We start from the raw sequence: 20877 nt of genomic DNA on the forward strand, positions 1-20877 counted from the left end.
TTGCCATATCCAGAAGTGTCATTTTTTAATCCAGGATTTTAAATGGGTTTTAAGCTGCCTGGCCACATCCACAAGTGTCATTTTTATAGACTGGGCATCTTAAATGTGTTTTAAACTGCCTTGCCACTTCCACGAGTGTCATTTTTTAATCCAGGCATTTAAAATGGGTTTTCAAGCTGCCTTGCCACTTCCATGAGTGACATTTTATAATCCAGGCATCTAAAATGTGTTTTTAAGCAGCCTTGCTACTTCCACGAGTGTCATTTTTTAATCCAGGCATTTTAAAAGGGTTTTTAAGCAGCTTTGCCACTTCCACGAGTGTCATTTTTATAATCCAGGCATTCAAAATGGACAGATCAAAAAATTAAACTGGCTTTTTAAGCAGCCTTGCCACATTCCCAAGCACGTGCTGCCTTCCTGACCGCGGGGAATGAAATCCCGGAGCATCCCAGCCCCAGCAGCAGGGTGACCCCAACCCAAAGGGTGCCCCCAAACCCACAGGGTGACCCCAAACTCACAGGGCGACCCCAAACCCACAGGCTGACCCCAACCCAAAGGATGACCCCAAGCCTAAAGGGTGACCCCAAGCCCACAGGGTGACCCCAAACCCACAAGGTGACCCCAAACCCACAGTGTGACCCCAAATCCACATTTCCCCCACTTTTCCCCTTCTCCCTCCCAGCGCATCCCTCCCCGAGCTGAGCCGGGCTCCGGCTCGGGGACACGGCTGAAATTCCGAGTCCCCGGTGCCGCTGTCGCCCACCAGTTCCTGCCCAGGGACCGTGAGGTCACGGCGGGCTCGGCGCGGAGGAAACCGGGCTGGGGCAGGGGAAAGGAACGGGGCAGCGATGAAGTCACGGTGAAGGCGCTGAAAAGGGAGCGCGGACAGCGGCAGCCCCGCAGAGGGGAAGCTGAGCCTAACCAAGCTCAGCTCAGCCGAGCTCAGCTCAGCCCACCTCAGCTCAGCTCAGCTCAGCCAAGCCCAGCTCAACTCAGACAAGCTGAGCTCAACTCAGCCAAGCCCAGCTCAGCTTAGCCCAGCTCAGCTCAGCCAAGCTCAGCTCAGCCAAGCCCAGCCCAGCCCAGCCCAGCCCAGCTCAGCTCAGCATGAGCGTGCCCGGCGCGCTGCTCACCGTGCCGCTGCTCCTGCTGCAAGGTAAGCCCGGCTTTATCTCAGCCCAGCTCTCCTCCCCAGTCCTGCTGGGAAAACTGTTCCCAGAGCTCCAGCACAGGGCTGTCGGTGTCTGGGTGACAAGATTATGATGTCACCCTTTCCCCAGTTTTGTCACCCCATTCCCTGTCCTGGTGTCCTGGCTGATTGGATCTGCTTTTCTAGAGGAATCCCTTCGGGGGTGCTCTCCCAGATTTGCCCTGAACCAGGGCATCACCCCATTCCCAATTCTGCCACCCCATTTCGGGGTCAGTGAGCTCACTGAGTCCCAAAGCCAGGATCAGTGGGACCCAGTCACTCCTGGCAGCTTGGGGTGACAAAAACATTGAGGTAACCAAAGATTCTGCCTTCAATTTGGGGCAGGGGATCACTGCTTGCTTTGCTGGGGTCAGAAATCCAAATTTGCCCTTTTTGGTGCATTGTGTGAAGTCAGAGCAGCTTGGGGAGAACTTGTGAAGTCCTTTGGAAAAGAAAAGCACTTCAGATGCTCATCTCCTCACCCCTGCCCGAGGAGGGGACTGTTCAGAGCTGCTTTGTCTTTCAGACACAGGAGTGTGACAGGTCCATGTCTGAGTGTCACAGCCACCCCATCTCATGAGCTCGTTTTGGTGCTGAATCTGTGAGACTCTGACCCACAGAGCCACCCCAATGAATGAGTTTGGTACAGAAATATCTGTGAGGTTGTTACCCACAGAGCCACCCCAATTAATGACTTAGTTTGGGTGCAGTTATCTATGAGCCTGTAACTCACAGACCCATCCCATTTTTAATGAGTTTTGGTGGAGTTATCTGTGAGATTGTAACCCACAGCCACCTTATTTAATGATTTGGGTGCAGTTATCTGGGAGATTTTTACTCACAGAGCCACCCCAATTAATGAAGTCATTTTGGTGTCGTTATCTGGGAGATTGTAACCCACAATCATTTTATTTAATGATTTTGGTGCTGTTATCTGTGAGCCTGTAACCCACAGAGCCACCCCAATTAATGACTTCGTTTAGGTGCAGTTATCTATGAGCCTGTAACTCACAGACCCATCCCATTTTTAATTAGTTTGGTGCAGTTATCTGTGAGATTGTAACCCACAATCATTTTATTTAATGATTTTGGTGCAGTTATCTGTGAGATTGTAACCCACAATCATTTTATTTAATGATTTTGGTGCAGTTATCTATGAGACTGTAACCCACAGCCTCCTTATTTAATGGCTGTGGGTTGCAATCTCACGGATAGCTGCACCAGAACTCATTAGAAATGGGATGGGTCTGTGAGTTGCAGGCTCATAGATAACTGCACCTAAATTCAATCATTAATTGGGGTGGCTCTGTGGGTCAGAATCTCACAGATATTTCTGTACCAAACACAATAATTGGGGTGGCTCTGTGGGTTATAATCTCACAGATAACAGCACCAAAATCATGAAATAAAATGATTGTGGGTTACAATCTCACAATTAACTGCACCAAAATTATTAAATGGGATGATTGTAGGTTACAATCTCACAGATAACTGCACCAAAACAACTTCATTCATTGGGGTGGCTCTGTGAGTAAAAATCTAACAATTAACTCCACCAAAACTCATTAAATGGGGTGGCTGTGGGTACCAATCTCACAATTAACTGCACCAAAATTATGAATTGGGGTGGCTCTGTGGGGCACAATCTCACAGATAACTGCACCAAAATTATTAAATAAAATAATTGTGGGTTACAATCTCACAGATAACTGCACCAAAACTCATTAAAAATGGGATGGGTCTGTGAGTTACAGGCTCATAGATAACTGCACCTAAACTCACTCATTAATTGGGGTGGCTCTGTGGATTACAGGCTCACAGATAACGGCACCAAAATCATTAAATAAAATGATTGTGGGTTACAATCTCCCAGATAACTGCACCAAAATTATTAAATAAGGTGGCTGTGCGTTGCAATCTCCCAGATAACTGCACCAAAATATTAAATGGGATTACTGTGGGTTACAATCTCGCAGATAACTGCACTAAAATCATGAAATAAAATGATTGTGGGTCACAATCTCCCAGATAACTGCACCAAACTCCTGCAGGGGGGTGGCTGTGGGTCACAGTCTCACCCATAACTCTGCACCCCTGCTCTCAGCTCAAGCCTCAGTGCACGGAGCTCTCAGTCACTTCCTGGGGGCTCCACGAGCAGCAGCCAGGGCAGACCCACCCTGCTCGGTGCCTCTGCAATTCCAGCACCAAACACAAATTCCAGCACTGCCCTGGCTTGCCCAGGATCTGTCCCTTGGCGGCAGAGCCGTTCTTCCAGGCGGGATCCCCACGGGACAAAAGCCACCAGCCCCAAAAGGGGCTGCCTTGGGGACGTGTCCCCCAGCTCAGAGCAGAGCCCCTGTGCCGGGAAGTGCCTCCCTGTGAGTCATGCTGAGAATAAAACCATTCCCCGGTGGTCTCCCGTGGAAATTCCATTTCTGCCCGGGCTGGAACAGCCAGGACACCCCCAGCTCTTCTTGCGCAGCCTCGCCGCTGTCACCCCCAAAGGTGTGATGTCCCCACGCTGCTGGTGGTGACAGGAAACCAGCACGGGGACAGAAATACCCGAGGGGGCTGAGGAAAACCACACAGAGCCCCGGCTGCCTCTGAACAACTCTCACCTCCTGCCTCTGCTCCGCTCAGGGACGGCCACAATCCGCGTGGGGAGCTGTGAGAGGGAGACAGGGCTGGGTCTGGAGGGACAAAAATCAGCTCCAGCAAAATTCCAGGCATTTCTGAGCGATTTAAAATTGTTAAGAAAGGGAAAATCTCCCCCAAAGCCCAGAAAGATTCGTTTCCCCAAACTGCAGTGGGAACTGGCAGCTGATGGGTAGGTGGAAAATCAAATCAAAACAAAAGAGGAATGAAAACAAAACTCTCCTGCTGCCCATTTACTGCACTCCAAAGCAGCACCAGTGCCAGAATTCTCCAGGGCATTTTTGTCTGGAGAAGGCAATTCATACAAGTTGTCATCAAATATTTTCACCAAGTGTTTTATCTGCCTTACAATGGCTGGAGAGAAAAACCACATTTTACTGCCAGCCTGTGAAATGAGGAGAAGAGAGACTGAAATTTCATTTTAGTCACCTCTGCCAGGCCAGGTTTGGGTGGGTTTTTTTTCCAAAAGAAGTTTCATTTCTGAGTAAAAAAGCCTCATTTTTTAGAGGTGTTGGGAAATCATTCACTGCTCAGTCACACACTGACACAAAATCAGAGAATGCTCTGGGTTGGAAGGGACCTGAAATATTATTTAGTTATAATGATGGAATAAGTGAAAGTCGAATGTTTTTGTTTATATACAGCACAGGAAATGGGTCTGCCTCAGTTCTTTGTTGGCTAACAATGAAATACTTTCTGGTTTAAAACTGGTTTAATAATTAAATCAGGTCGTGCTGGCAGGTGGAGACCCCCCAAACCTTTGTCACACAGATGACAATGAAAATAATTTATTTATATCCCTGCAACCATATTGGCAATGGAGAAATATGAAAAAAAATTGCAAAAAAAAAGGAAAATTTACAAAATGATCAAAATATCCCTGCTTTGCTTCATGTCACAATTTCCAACTTGTTTTTCCCCCTGGTGCGTGGCAGGGGCGTTTCCAGGGGCTGCCAGTGACTCTGTGGCTTTGAAGGAAGGAGAAAATCTAAACCTGAACTGCACCTTCAGCACCCCCAGCGCCAGCAACTTCACCCTGCAGTGGCTGAACCCGCGGAATTTCACCATCTTCCTCAACGCCCAGCAGGGTGAGTGTGACACCAGGGGGTGGCACTGTCCTCAGGGCTGGGGACACCGGGCTGGCCCTGCTGCCACCCTGGGGGATGCCCAAAGGGCCAACAGGGGGGTGGGAGGTGGGTCCAGAGGGTCCTGGCCCTTCATAGTCACCAGAAACTGGAACTGGTGACTTTTGGGGCTACATAAAAACAGAGGGCAGGCAAAATTAAGAGAATAAAAAGCACTGGTTTTCTGTTTATTGAGGGGCTTTAGGGACATTTAGGGCAGACAAAACCCACCCAAAAATGGACAAAAGATCACAGCTTTTCACACTTTGATAAATTTGGTCCATTTGCATTTTGGGGGTGACTCTGCCAATTCCAGCTCCAGCTGATGAAGTCATTGACCCCAAGTTTGCTGCCCCCAACTCCCTTTTGTTTCCATCCCTGAGGCAGTGAGGTGTCCTTGATTGCCAGGCCTGGGGAGGAATTGTTGTGTCTGCCCAGAATGGGGAAGCAGCAGCTCCCACTGTGTGTGGAGTTTGGAGTTCTGCACTAAAGAACTGCAGGTTACAAATAGATGGAAAATAGAAAAGCTGAAATCCTGAGGCACCAACTCCTTTCCTTGGGGGGGTTGAGCTGCAGCCCCTCCCTGGGAGAAGAGAAGAGAAGAGAAGAGAAGAGAAGAGAAGAGAAGAGAAGAGAAGAGAAGAGAAGAGAAGAGAAGAGAAGAGAAGAGAAGAGAAGAGAAGAGAAGAGAAGAGAAGAGAAGAGAAGAGAAGAGAAGAGAAGAGAAGAGAAGAGAAGAGAAGAGAAGAGAAGAGAAGAGAAGAGAAGAGAAGAGAAGAGAAGAGAAGAGAAGAGAAGAGAAGAGAAGAGAAGAGAAGAGAAGAGAAGAGAAGAGAAGAGAAGAGAAGAGAAGAGAGGTGATGGATCATTTCCCCCAGCAGCAGAGCTCCCAGGGGCCAGCACAGAGCCCCCCTGGCTTTGGGGACAGGAGGGGACATTCCTGGCAGCCCTGACTCTCTCCCTCTCTCAGGAATTTGGTGCAGTGCATCAGGAGGAGATTTTGGGGAAGCTGCAATGATTTTGAAATGTGCTGGCCAAGCTGAAGTTCCCATTTCTGCTTCCCCCATCTCTCCATCCTTCTCTCTCCTCCTCTAGGTCCAAACTCAGGGTGAGGAGTCCTCGGCCTTCCCCCCCTGCAGCATTCAACATTCTTTGCCAAATCCTTTCAGTTTTAATTCTAACAACGCCTGGGATTCACCCAAATTGCTGGGATTTCCTTCCAGCTCACGGTTCTGTCAAAACCTCAGCTTAAAAAAAAAATTAGGATAAAAAGAGAAGTTTTGAGGTCTCTTTCCCCCTGATGTTTGTACAAACCCCCAGTTTCAGTTCAATTTAGGGGCAGAAAGTTGCATTTTCTGTGCTGCAATTGTGGGAAAAGTTCATGGACTTGTTGGGCTGACCCTGAGGGCTCCTGTAAATTGTGCAGCAGGAGGAAAGAATTAAAGATTAGAAAGCCAAGAGAGAGGAAGGAGAGGAGAGGTGCCCTAGGAGATGCTTTCATTTAAAAAACTGAAACTTTAAAATGGCAGAAGATAAAAACTCTCTTCATGCTGTGACTCCCTGTGCTGTACCAACCCCTGTGTGTGCTGGGTTTTCTGTTCCTGGCAGTTTTGAGAGACCAGAGGTACAAACTGCTCCGTTATTCCAAGGATCAATTATCCATCCAGCTCTCCAACCTGACTCAGCAGGATGAGGGAATTTACAGATGCTTGTACTACACCAGGGATGTCAAAACCAAGAGCCAGAAAGTTGAGATTTGGGGTAAGTTCCCTCCCCTGGGTTTGTTTTTTTTTCTAGAGGAGCAGAGCAGAGGCAGCTCCTCAAATCCACACCTGAATTTTTCCATCATTTTGCTTTTAGATGTGGCAGCAGCTCTCTGGCCACAGAGAGCAGGCACAGACTTGCCCAGAAAAATCCTGGGAAGATGTGGGAAACTTAGAGGAAAAAAATTCAAACAATTCTTACCTCTCTCTCTGTAACCATTGTTCATAGATATGGTCCTCTAAAATTCAAACAATTCAAAGAATTCAAACAATTCAAAGAATTCAAAGAATTCAAAGAATCCAAACAATTATCATGTCTCTTTCTGTAAGCATTATTTATAAATATTGTTCTCTGGAGTGTGTTTTTGATAGCCACCAATAGTGTGGGAGAGGTTTTCAATTTGAGACCAATCAGGGCTTAGATCCATCATTGTTTCTATAAGAACTATAGATTTCTAATAATAAAGTCTTAGGTTTTCCATTGTTTCTATAAGATCTGCAGATTTCTAATAATAAATTCATAGTTTTTCCATTGTTTCTATAAGAATTGTAGACTTCTAATAATAAAATCTTAGATTTTTGTTGTTTCTATAAAAACTGCAGATTTCTAATCATAAAATCTTAGATTTTCAATGTTTCTATAAAAACTGCAGATTTGTAATAATAAATTCATAGGTTTTTTATTGTTTCTATAAGATCTGTAGATTTCTAACCATAAAATCCTAGATTTTCATTGTTTCTATAAGATCTGTAGATTTCTAATAATAAAGTCTCAGGTTTTCCATTGTTTCTATAAGATCTGCAGATTTCTAACCATAAAATCTTAGATTATTCATTGTTTCTATAAAAATGCAGATTTCTAACAATAAAATCTTAGATTTTCCATTGTTTCCATAAAAACTGCAGATTTCTAACCATAAAATATTAGATTTTCATTGTTTCTATAAGATCTGTAGATTTCCAGTCATAAAATCTTAGATTTCCATTGTTTCTATAAGAATGCAGATTTCTAATGATAAAATCTTAGATTTTCATTGTTTCCTATAAGATCTGTAGATTTCTAATAATAAAGTCTCAGGTTTTCCATTGTTTCTATAAGATCTGCAGATTTCTAACCATAAAATCTTAGATTTTCCATTGTTTCCATAAAAACTGCAGATTTCTAATAATAAAACCCTTAGATTTTCCATTGTTTCTATAAGATCTGTAGATTTCTAATCATAAAGTCTCAGGTGTTCCATTGTTTCTATAAGAACTGTCATAATAAATGATTTCTAACAATTTAATCCTAATGAAAGATTTCATAATAATTCTTTCTAATAATAATATTTCTAATAATAAAATTATTTCTAATAATAAAGCATCTTTCATTCCTCCTGAACCATGGAGCCAATGCTCATTATTACCCAGCTGGGGGGCCTGCTACCACCCCCTCCAATAATGCTGATGAAAAGAAGAAATAATGATGAAAAGGAGTAAAAAATATCCCTAAACTGATCCTAAATCTCCCTGCTGCAGCTTCACCTTCCCCCCCAGAGCTGGAAATCTCCCAGGATGAAGGAAGAGGCATCAAACTCTCCTGCCACAGCCAGGGGGGCAGACCCCAGCCCCAGATTTCCTGGATGTTGGATAACGGGATTGAGCTCCCAGGTGAGAGCCCAGAGAATCTTTGAGCACTAAAATTGGGGTTTGTCAGGTTTGGGGGGGTTTAAAGGTGCTGGGGGGGAAATGTCAGCTGGTCTGAATTCATCCCTGGGGCAGGTCTGGGGAGCAGTCAGCGTGGAATTGCGCTGGGATAAAATAAAGACAAAATCCTGGAATGTCAGCACTGAGCTGTGCTGGGGTAAAATGAGCCCTGGAACCTCAGCTCTGAATTTAATGGGATAAAATAAAGCCAAAATGCTGGAATTTCAGCACTGGGATAAAATGAACCCAAAATCCTGGAATTTCAGCACTGGGATAAAATGAACACAGAATCTTGGAACCTCAGCACTGAATTCCACTGGGATAAAATAAACCCAAACCCCTGGAATTTCAGCATTAAATTCCACAGGGATAAAATCAATCCAAACCCCTGGAACCTCAGCACTGAATTCCACAGGGATAAAATAAACACAAACTCCTGGAATTTCAGCACAGGGATAAAATGAACCCAAAATTTGGAACCTCTGCACAAAATTCCACTGGGATAAAATCAACCCAAAATCCTGGAACCTCTGCACTGAATTCCACTGGGGTAAAATAAACCCAAACCCCTGGAACCTCAGCTCTAAATTTCAGGGGAATAAAATAAACCCAACCCCCTGGAATTTCAGCATTAAATTTCACTGGGATAAAAGAAACCCAAAATCCTGGAATTTCAGCACTGAACTCCACTTATTTGAGATAATTCCACTTTATTTGGGTTAAAAGAACCCCAAATCCTGGAGCCACAATTTTCAAAGCCCCAGCAGCCTTTCATTTTTTTTTAACCTGTTTGCTGCACAAATAACTGCCATTCTAGCAGTGCTATAAATAAGATTATTCTGCAAATCACTGCTCTATCAGCTCCAGTGCACATCTGTATCAAAATGTGAGAAGAACACTCAGGGATGCAAATGTTGTTTTATTTCACACATCAACAAGCTCTTACTTGTGTTTTGCATCATCAAGAAATGTATTTAAAGCTGAAGCTGTAACCTCCCCTGGCCCAGGATGGTTTATTTTTAAATAAGAGCTCAAGAAAACAGCAGAGAATTATTGTGTGTTCTGCCTTGAGTACAGATGGAAATTAGAGTTAATAATGAGAATAAATCAGGTTGGCAGATAAAACCTGGGGGGTTTTAATGTAAAAGAAAGTGTTCATGGCGGAAAAGGAGATTTTGAAATGCTGCCTGTGTTTGGGAAGAGCTGGGCTGGGTGTGAGGGCCTGGCAATACCAGCTGGGAAATCATAAAACCCCTCAATGTGTCTCTATTCTGATATTTGACCCCCCTGATTTTCTTATCTCTGTCTCTCACTGTGTTTCTCTAAACCCAGGGGTTCCCCAAGCCTGATAAAGGGAATTATTTGTGCCATCCCAGAGCACAGTTCAGGCACTAAACACCTCCTGCAAGCCAGAGCTGCATTTCCCCAACATTTGAACAAAAACCTCTGCTCACCTTGAGCTCCTCTGTGTTCACAGGGGTCCCAGGGTGAGGGAAAAAGTTGACTCCATGTTCAGAAGGCTGATTTGTTATTTTAGGATATATATTATATTAAAACTATACTAAAAGAAAGGATTTCATCAGCAGGCTGGCTGAGGATAGAAAAGGAATGAATAACAAAGGTTATCAGAAACCCCTCAATGTGTCTATATTCTGATGTTTTATCCCCCTGATTTTCTTATCTCTGTCTCTCACTGTGTTTTTCTAAACCCAGGGGGTTTCCCCAAGCCTGATAAAGGGAATTATTTGTGCCATCCCAGCGCACAGTTCAGGCACTAAACACCTCCTGCAAGGCAGAGCTGCATTTCTCCAACATTTGAACAAAAACCTCTGCTCACCTTGAGCTCCTCTGTGCTCACAGGGGTCCCAGGGTGAGGGAAGAGAGGAGAATTTTGACTCCATGTTTTAGAAAGCTGATTTATTATTTTAGGATATATATTATATTAAAACTATACTGAAAGAAAGGATTCCATCAGAAGGCAGCTGAGAATAGAAAAGGAATGAATAACAAAGGCTCAGACTGACTGAGACAGTCTGGACAGCCGGACTGGGATTGGCCATTAATTAGAAAAAACCACATGAGCCCAATCCCTTCAGAGCAGCCCCATTTCCACAAAGAGATGAGAGACACAAATTGAATTGTTTGAAATATAAAAATTCATTGCCCTAATCCAGTATTTCTCCATTTTCTGTGGTTTTCTCCATTTTTTGAAGGCTTGGAGTAACTCTCCTTCCTCCCCCTTTCCATTCCCAGCTTTAATCACTTCCTGCAAATATTTACACTAATCAGAAAATAGCTGATAAATCTTAATTACTGACAACACCAGGGCTCAGCAGGGGCCACCCAGCTGTCATTACTGAGCTGCTGCTGACAAAGATGATTCCTGAAATCCTTCTGGAGCTCTTACCTGGCCCTGCTGGGGATGGAAAAGAGGGCTGAGAAACGCTGATCTGGAAAGGTTCATTTGGAAATTGGGAATTTCTTTCATTTCAGGGGAACAGAGCATTATAAACAGAAATATTTGTGTCCTTCAGGCCAATATCTGAAACACCTTCCCCTCCACCTGTTCAAACACATCTGTGTTTATATTAAATACAATTTTATTTTTCTATATCCATATTTTTCCATATCAGGACTAACCTGGACTAATCAGTAAAACTGGAAATCCCATCAGACTCCCCCAAATTCCTTGTGGCAAGGCAAGGAACCCTCTCTGTAAATTCCAACAGCTGGAAAAGGGGAAGAGTCCCACCTGTGCTGTGGGACAGCACGATTTCAGGGTGAGAGAAATGCTTTATTTTATTATATTATATTTTATTTTATTTTATTCTCTTTTTTTCCCTCCCAACGGGCGTGCAGGTGACACCAGGCACCAGCTGGGAGCTGATGGGAAGGGATGGAGCACCAGGAGCACCCTGAGGATCCTCAGCTACAGCCCCAAAGCCACAGCCAGCTGCATCATCTGGCACCCTGCGCTCGGGCCACGCAGCCTGGTGGCATCTTTCCCCTTCCAGGACCTCCCCAGCCCAGGTACTGCAGCTCTGCCTCTCCAATTTCCCTGCCCTGAGCTGGTGAAAATGTTCCAGACACACACACAAGTGTGGGTCTGCTTGAAAATGAGGAAATTGGGGCAAAAAAAGGGTTTGGGGCTGTTCCTCGGGGCAGAGCTGAGCAGCAGGACCTGCCCCAAGCTCCCCCCAGCCAAGTGAGTCGTTTGATTCCTCATTTCAGAGCAGCAAAAACATCCTGAGGGCAGGAAAGCTGAGGGTGGGGCTGGAAGGGAGACCCTTGATCAGCCAGAAAACCCAATAAAAAATCCAGGGCATGGAGCAGGGCAGGAAACCCAATAAACAATGCAGAATGTGGGGCAGGGCAGGAAAAAACCCCAATAAACAATGCAGAGTGTGGGGCAGGATGGAAAATAAACCCAATAAACAATGCAGAGTGTGGGGCAGGATGGAAAAAAACCCAATAAACAATGCAGAGTGTGGGGCAGGATGGAAAAAAACCCAATAAACAATGCAGAGTGTGGGGCAGGATGGAAAAAACCTCAATAAACAATGCAGAGTGTGGGGCAGGGCAGAAAAAAACCCAATAAACAATGCAGAGTGTGGGGCAGGATGGAAAAAACTCAATAAACAATGCAGAGTGTGGGGCAGGGCAGAAAAAATCCCAATAAACAATGCAGAGTGTGGGGCAGGGCAGGAAAAAACCCCAATAAACAATGCAGAGTGTGGGGCAGGATGGAAAAAACCCCAATAAACAATGCAGAGTGTGGGGCAGGATGGAAAAAACCCCAATAAACAATGCAGAGTGTGGGGCAGGATGGAAAAAATCCCAATAAACAATGCAGAGTGTGGGGCAGGGCAGGAAAAAACCCCAATAAACAATGCAGAGTGTGGGGCAGGGCAGAAAAAAACCCCAATAAACAATGCAGAGTGTGGGGCAGGGTGGAAAATAAACCAAATAAACAATGCAGAGTGTGGGGCAGGGCAGAAAAAAACCCAATAAACAATGCAGAGTGTGGGGCAGGGCAGGAAAAAACCCCAATAAACAATGCAGGGTGTGGGGCAGGGCAGGGCAGTTTTTCAAGGATCTGCTCGGTGGCAAAGCCTCCTCTGATTTTTGTCCTTTTTTGGGGGGCTTTCTTCAGGCTGCAAACAAGCAACCAGACCAGAGGATGCAGAAGTTCCCAGCCCTTCAGAGAATCCAGAAGTTTCCAGTTCTTCAGAGAATCCAGCAGGCACCAGCTCTTCTGCATCCCCAGAGAATCCAGAACTTTCCAGCCCTTCTGCATCCTCAAAAGATCCAGAACTTTCCAGCCCTTCTGCATCTCCAGAGAATCCAACAGTTTCCAACCCTTCTGAATCTCCAAAAGATCCAGAAGTTTCCAGCCCTTCTGTATCTCCACAAGATCCAGAACTTTCCAGCCCTTCTGCATCCCCAGAGAATCCAGAAATTTGCAACTCCTCTGCCTCCCCAGAGAATCCAGAAGTTTCCAGCCCCTCTGCATCCCCAGGGATTCCAGAAGTTTCCAGCCCCTCTGCATCCCCAGGGAATTCAGCAGTTCCCAGCTCAGCCCCAGCCCAGCCAAACCTCACAGATGTCACCTTGCACGGTGAGTTTGGTCTCAGCCACCTGAGGTTTATCCAGGCTGAAATGGCAATTACAGAAATTGTGATTTTCTGAAATGGCAATTACAGAAAATGTGATTTCTGTAAATCTGGAATTTAGGAAATGGGGATTACAGAATATGTGATTTCTGTAAATCTGGAATTTTTGAAATGGCAATTACAGAAAATGGGATTTCTGTAAATCTGGAATTTCTGAAATGGCAGTTACAGAAATTGTGATTTCTGTAAATCTGGAATGTCTGAAATGGCAATTACAGAAAATGGGATTTCTGTAAATCTGGAATTTCTGAAATAGCAATTACAGAAAATGTGATTTCTGTAAATCTGAAATTTCGGAAATGGCAATTACAGAAATTGTGATCTCTGTAAATCTGGAATTTCTGAAATGACAATTACAGAAATTGTGATTTCTGTAAATCTGGAATTTCTGAAATAGCAATTACAGAAATTGTGATTTCTGTTAATCTGGAATTTAGGAAATGGCAATTACAGAAAATGTGATTTCTGTAAATCTGGAATTTCTGAAATGACGATTACAGAAACACTGTGGGGCACAGATCCCAGAGGAGTGTGGGGCACAGCACGCAGCATTTCCTGCTTGCTCCCTCCTTTTCCCAGCCAGAATCTTCCTCTCCTTGGAGGAAGGAGGGCAGGAGCAGGGTGGGATGCTCGGATGGGCTGCACTAGATGGCACTGTGCAACAACTCTTCACAGAACCACAGAATCACAAAATCACAAAATCACAGCATCACCAGGTTGGAGGAGACCCTAAAAATTCCAGAACTTCATCACTCTTTCTGTAAAAAACTTTTTCCTGTATTTCCCTTGGTGCAGCTCGAGGCTGTGTGCTCTGGTTGTGTCAGTGCTGCCTGGAGAAAGAGAGAAATTCAATCTCAGAGAATGGAATGGGGTAGCAGGGAGGAAATTCTGGGAAGCACAGCTGGAAAAATCAATAATAATAAAAAAGATCACTGGAAGATTTTGGAAAGGAAAAAGTAGATATAACTAAAGGAAAGGAAAAGGAAATATATAAATATATCAATAATATATTAAAAAGGAAATATATAAAAGGAGAAAATATCCCTAACTGCAAAAAGGTCTCTTTGCTCCAATCAGATTTCCCTGCAGAAAAGAAACTTGATTTTTCAGGGATGCATCACCAAGGTGAGATCATTCCTGTTTGAATTCCCAGAAATTCCCAGGACGTTTAACAGCACAAACCTCTGTTCCAGAGCAAAATCCTGAATCCAAAGGACTCCTGAGGAAGGAGAAGAATCTCCTGCTGCCCGTTCTGGTGGCTGCTCTGATCCTGGCGCTGCTCATCATCGTGCTGCTGTTCATGGTGAAGCTGAAGAAAGCTCACAGGGTGTGGAAGAGAGGTGAGGAACAGGAGCTGGGGGCTCAAGGCTGAGAAATCCCCACTTTGGGACAGTCTCAGGATTTTTGGGAGATGATGCTGTATGAGATGATGGTGTATGAGATGATGGTGATCTCTCTCAGGCTGAGAAATCCCTATTTTCTCACTCTTCTCTCAGGATTTTTGGGAGACGGTGGTGATCTCTCTCAGGCTGATGAGATCCCCAAAATCTGACTCTCAGGATTTTTGTGAGGTGATGGTGTATGAGATGATGGGGATCTCTCTCAGGCTGATAAAATCCTCATTTTGTCACTCTTCTCTCAGGATTTTTATGAGATGATGGTGATCTCTGTCAGGCTGATGAGATCCCCATTTTATGACTCTCTGGATTTTTATGAGATGATGGTGTATGAGTTGATGGTGATTTCTGTCAGGCTGAGAAATCCCCAAATTGTGACTCTTCTCTCAGGATTTTTATGAAATGATGGTATGTGAGATGATGGTGATCTCTCTCAGGCTGATAAAATCCTCATTTTCTAACTCTTCTTTCAGAATTTTTATGAGATGATGGTGATCTCTGTCAGGCTAATGAGATCCCCATTTTCTCACTCTTCTCTGTGGATTTTTAAGAGGTGATGGTGATCTCTGTCAGGCTGAGAAATCCCCAAATTGTGACTCTTCTCTCAGAATTTTTATGAGATGATGGTGATCTCTCTCAGGCTGATAAATTCCAGTTTTCTAACTCTTCTCTCAGCATTTTTGGGAGATGGTGGTGGTCTCTCTCAGGCTGAGAAATCTCCATTTTTTAACTCTTCTCTCAGAATTTTTATGAGATGATGGTGATCTCTGTCAGGCTGATGAGATCCCCAAATTCTGACTCTCAGGATTTTTGGGAGATGGTGGTGTATGAGATCATGGTGATCTTTCTCAGGCTGACAAATCCCTATTTTCTCACTCTTCTCTCAGGATTTTTGGGAGATGGTGGTGATCTCTCTCAGGCTGATGAGATCCCTATTTTGTGACTCTCAGGATTTTTATGAGATGATGGTGTATGAGATCATGGTGATCTCTTTCAGGCTGATAAAATCCCCATCTTGTGACTCCTCTCTCATAATTTTTGTGAGATGATGGTGATCTCTCTCAGGCTATGAAATCCCCATTCTCTCACTCTTCTCTCAGGATTTTTCCTCCTCTCAGTGCAGGAACTGCAATTTCCTGATGTTTGTGAGAAGGAATAATGGGAAAAAAAATCATCTCATTCTCGTAATTCAAATTTATGGGGTTTTAATGATTTCATTATTTTTACATTCATTTATACTTTTAAAATTATTTAGTTTTTAAATTTCATTTCTTTAAATGTAAATAATTTCATTATTCAAATGAATTTTTGTGTTTTTTCCACAGAAAATGATGTTTCAGAGCAGACACTGGAGAGTTATAAATCCAGATCTAATGAAGACAGCCCAGGCCATGAGAAGAATGGACAAGGTAAAAAGCTTTAATTAACATATCCTTGTAAATATGTTCTTGTTTTAAATAACAGCTAATTCTTGATTATTTCATTATAATAAATAATTATCATTATAATATTATAAATGTTATAATAATTATCATATTCAATTAATAGTATACTATTTAATTATAAGAAATAATTCTCATCAGAATATTATAAATGTTATAATAATTATCATATTCAATTAATATTATACTATTTAATTATAAGAACTAATTCTTGATTATTTAATTATAATTAATAATTATCTTTATAATATTATAATTGTTATAATAATTATCATATTCAATTAATATTATGCTACTTAATTCTAAGAAATAATTCTTGTTTATTTAATTATAATAAATAATTCTTGTATTAAATAATAAATAAAATAATGATAATAATGATAATAATGATAATGATAATAATAATAATAATTGCTGCTGACCGTGGCCAGAGCAGGTGGGAACCATTAATAATAAATACTAAATACTAAATATTCATTAAATATATTTATTAATACTAAAACTAAATAATACATTAAAATAATAAAAATAAATTATATAAATAATAAATAATAATAAATTAGTGTTGTGTTTTAGCTGGAAATCCCAAGTCCAACATGCAATATGTAACAGAAGGACACACAGAAACCCCAGAGAACAATCTGGAAACCCCAGAGAAGAATTTGGAAACCCCAGAGAACAATCTGGAAAGCCCAGAGAACAATCTGGAAACCCCAGAGAAGAGCCCAGGTGACAAAAGCACGGCAATAAATGAGATGTTCACCCGTGGAAGGGAGACAGATGTGTAACAGTGCAGGAACTGCAATTTCCTGATGTTGGTGTGAAGGATTTCAGGGGTCTTGATTTGAAGGAGCAGGAGGGACAGGGAGCTCCATCCCAAAGTCACCTGGGGTGGTTTTGTCACCCAGCAGGGCAGGGAGGTGGGGCTGCTGCTCCTGGACACCTGGCCTGACTCACCTGGGACCTTCAGAACATGTCACAAACCTCTGCCACCAACAGCTCAGCAGCTCAGGTGCTCCTGGGACCCCAAACCTGACTCACCTGGGACCATCAAAACACATCAGGAACCCCTGCCATGAACACTCAGCAGCTCAGGTGCTCCTGGGACCCCAAACCTGACTCACCTGGGACCTTCAGAGCACTTCAGGAACCTCTGCCACCAACAGCTGAGCATCCCCAGCAGCAATCAGTGCCCTGAGAAGTTATCCAGGCTCAAATTAGGATATTTGTGATTGATTTTGTCACCTCCTCTGTGACCTCAGGTGCTCCTGGAGACCTGGGCTGACTCACCTGGGACCTTCAGAGAATATCAGGAACCTCTGCCTCACATAGCTCAGCAGCTCAGGTGCTCCTGGACACCTGACCTGAGTCACCTGGGACCTTCAGAACATGTCATGAACCTCTTCCTCAAACAGCTCAGCATCTCAGGTGCTCCTGGGACCCCAAACCTGACTCACCTGGGACCTTCAGAGCACATCAGGAACCTCTGCCACCAACAGCTCAGCACCCCCAGCAGCAATCAGTGCCCTGGCAGGACATCCAAACCCAAATTAGGATATCAATGATTGATTTTGTCACCTCCTCCGTGACCACAGGTGCTCCTGGAGACCTGGCCTGAGTCACCTGGGACCTTCAGAACATGTCATGAACCTCTGCTTCAAACAGCTCAGCAGCTCAGGTGCTCCTGGGACCCCAAACCTGAGTCACCTGGGACCTTCAGAGCACTTCAGGAACCTCTGCCATGAACAGCTGAGCACCCCCAGCAGCAATCAGCGCCCTGAGAAGATATCCAGGCTCAAATTAAGATATTTATGATTGATTTTGTCACCTCCTCTGTGACCTCTGGTGCTCCTGGAGACCTGGGCTGAGTCACCTGGGACCTTCAGAGCACATCAGGAACCTCTGCCATGAACAGCTCAGCACCCCCAGCAGCAATCAGTGCCCTGGCAGGACATCCAAACCCAAATTAGGATATTTGTGATTGATTTTGTCACCTCCTCTGTGACCACAGGTGCTCCTGGAGACCCAGGCTGAGTCACCTGGGACCTTCAGAGCACATCAGGAACCTCTGCCTCAAACAGCTCAGCAGCTCAGGTGCTCCTGGACACCTGGCCTGACTCATCTGGGACCATCAAAACACATCAGGAACCTCTGCCATGAACAGCTCAGCACCCCCAGCAGCAATCAGCGCCCTGGCAGGACATCCAAACCCAAATCAGGATATTTGTGATTGATTTTGTCACCTCCTCCGTGACCACAGGTGCTACAAACCAGCTGGGACTTTTCTGTCCTCCCTGGGACTCCAAACCTGGACTTGAAGCTGGGTTTAACCAAGCTGGGAAGCGGCCTGATGGCTAAAGGGTTAAAAATTAAAAACCAACAGCAATCCAACCCAAATTCTGTGGTGATTTGATGGCTCTGTGAAGGGGATGCTCCCCACGGGCTGCCCAAATGCTGGAATGAGGGCAGCAGGAGAGCTGGGACCTCTCCAGGGCTCTGCAGGAGCCCTTCCTGCTCCAGGAGGGAAAGAGTGAATCCCTGCAATAAAGGAAATGTGAATATTATTAATTACAACCACTTCTGTCACCTGCAGAGTCACAGAATAGGGATTTCCATTTCAATGTGAATGAGAACGATTTTTGCACAATCCCAGAATAGTTGGGGTGGGAAGGGAGCCCTGGAGGTGCCCCCAGCCCAACCCCCCTGCCCAGGCAGGGTCACCTGGAGCAGGGACACGGGGACACAGCCAGGTGGGGCTGGGGTGGCCCCAAAACCTCCCTGGGCTGTGCAGGGCTCTGCACATCCATGGTGGGAAGTTCTGTCCCTCCAGTTCTTCCCTGGCTGTCCCACACTGAGAAACCCAGCACAGGACACTGCAAATCTCATGAAATAAAACTCACTCAAGACTCTTATTTCTCAAACTGGGGTTTGAATACCCAATGAGATAAAAGGCCCTGCATATTACAATTGAAATAATTCAGTTTTTCAATGGAAATAATTCCATGTTTCAATGGAAATAAATCCATTTTTCCCTGGAAAGAATTCCATTTCTCAGTGGAAATAATTTCATTTTTCAGTGGAAATAATTCCACGTTTCAATGAAAATAATTCCATTTTCCAGTGGAAATAATTCCATATTTCAGCAGAAATAATTCCATTTTTCTGTGGAAAAAAATCCCTTTTCCCAATGGAAACCATTCCATTTTACAGTGGAAATAATTCCATGTTTCAGCAGAAATAATTCCGTTTTCCAATGGAAATAATTCCGTTTTCCAATGGAAATAATTCCAGGTTTCAGCGGGAAGCGGCTGCTCCCGGGCGCTACCACAGCGCCCGCGGGAGGGGGGGAACCGCGCTCCCCCCGCGCCCGGTGGGTGCGGCCGGCGTCCTCGGGGTTGCCGTGGCAACGGGAACAGCGCGGCACGGCCCGGAATGGGCCCGGGCCCGGAACGGCGGGGACAGGGACCGGGACACGGGACAGGGACACGGGAGCGGCGGTGAGAGGGACACGGACAGGGACAGGGACACGGGACACGGGACACGGGACAGGGACACGGGACAGGGACACGGGAGCGGCGGTGAGAGGGACACGGACAGGGACACGGGACACGGGACACGGGACAGGGGACACGGGACAGGGACCGGGACAGGGACACGGGAGCGGCGGTGAGAGGGACACGGACAGGGACACGGGACACGGGACAGGGACCGGGACACGGGACAGGGACACGGGAGCGGCGGTGAGAGGGACACGGACAGGGACACGGGACACGGGACAGGGACCGGGACACGGGACAGGGACACGGGAGCGGCGGTGAGAGGGACACGGACAGGGACCGGGACACGGGACAGGGACCGGGACACGGGACAGGGACACGGGAGCGGCGGTGAGAGACACAGGGACAGGGACCGGGACACGGGACAGGGACACGGGACACGGGACAGGGACCAGGACACGGGACAGGGACACAGACAGGGACACGGGAGCGGCGGTGAGAGGGACACGGACAGGGACACGGGACAGGGACACGGGAACAGCGCTGAGAGGGACACGGGACACGGGAACGGCAGTGAGAGGGACAGGGACACAGACACGGGACAGGGACACGGGAGAGGGGATGGAGGACAAGGACACAGGACACGGAACAGGGACATGAGACAGGGACAGGAACACGGGACAGGGGACAGGGGACACAGGAATGGTGGTGAGAGGGGACAGGGACACGGGACAGGGACACGGGAGAGGGGATGGAGGACAGGGACCCGGGAGAGGGTGAGAGGGACACGGGACAGGGCACCAGGGGATGGGGACTGGGAGAGGGGACAGTGGGGAGGGGACAGGGAGGCAGGATCAGGGACAGCAGAGCAGTAAGGGGACATGGACGGGGGGACCGAGGATGACAGGATCAGGGCCAGAGGACCTGGGAGAGAGAACAGGGACGGGACAAGGACAGGGGGCGGGGGACAGGGGACAGCGAACTGGGACAGGGGACGTGAGAGAGGAGATGGGGATGGGGGACCAGGACAGGAGATCAGGGACAGGGACAGGGAATGTGGGACTGGGCGTGGGTGAGGACACTGGGGACAGGGGACAAAGGATGGGTGAGGGACATGGCAAAAGGGACAGAGGAGAGGGGACTGGCTGAGAGGAGGCAGGGACAGGAGAGGCCTTGGGGACACAGTGGCTTTGCTCTGGGGACTGAGGTCCTGCTCCAGGCCAGCAGATTCCCCATTCCCTGCCCTGGTCACTGGTGGGAGCAGGGGACACAGGGGACACAGGGGACAGTCCTGCTGTCAGGGCTGCCTGCAGGGTGATCTCAGGTGTGAGCAGCAGGGTCAAACACCCAAAATTCTTTATCCCCAGGTGCTGAGGTGACACTGCCTGAGCACCTCTGACCGTGCTGGTGCCGGGTGGGCTGGCACTGGGGCACGGCTCAGCACAGGAACC

The 20877-nt window shown here is 46.1% G+C and overlaps 1 protein-coding gene across 1 annotated transcript; it reads left to right on the forward strand.

Moving 5' to 3' along the window:
* Nucleotides 1-1107: 1107 nt before the first annotated feature.
* Nucleotides 1108-20825, forward strand: CRTAM (cytotoxic and regulatory T cell molecule; the record flags this gene model as incomplete). The annotated part of the gene is made up of 10 exons (XM_084221429.1): nucleotides 1108-1156; nucleotides 3830-3856; nucleotides 4780-4932; nucleotides 6577-6729; nucleotides 8250-8381; nucleotides 14284-14430; nucleotides 15813-15896; nucleotides 17316-17451; nucleotides 19221-19426; nucleotides 20794-20825. 10 exons carry the CDS (start codon nucleotides 1108-1110, stop codon nucleotides 20823-20825), a joined length of 1119 nt encoding a protein of 372 aa, XP_084077555.1.
* Nucleotides 20826-20877: the final 52 nt, after the last annotated feature.

The sequence above is a fragment of the Fringilla coelebs genome, assembly GCF_963513975.1.
Source record: "Fringilla coelebs genome assembly, chromosome: 25".
NCBI classification, from domain to species: Eukaryota; Metazoa; Chordata; class Aves; order Passeriformes; family Fringillidae; genus Fringilla; species Fringilla coelebs.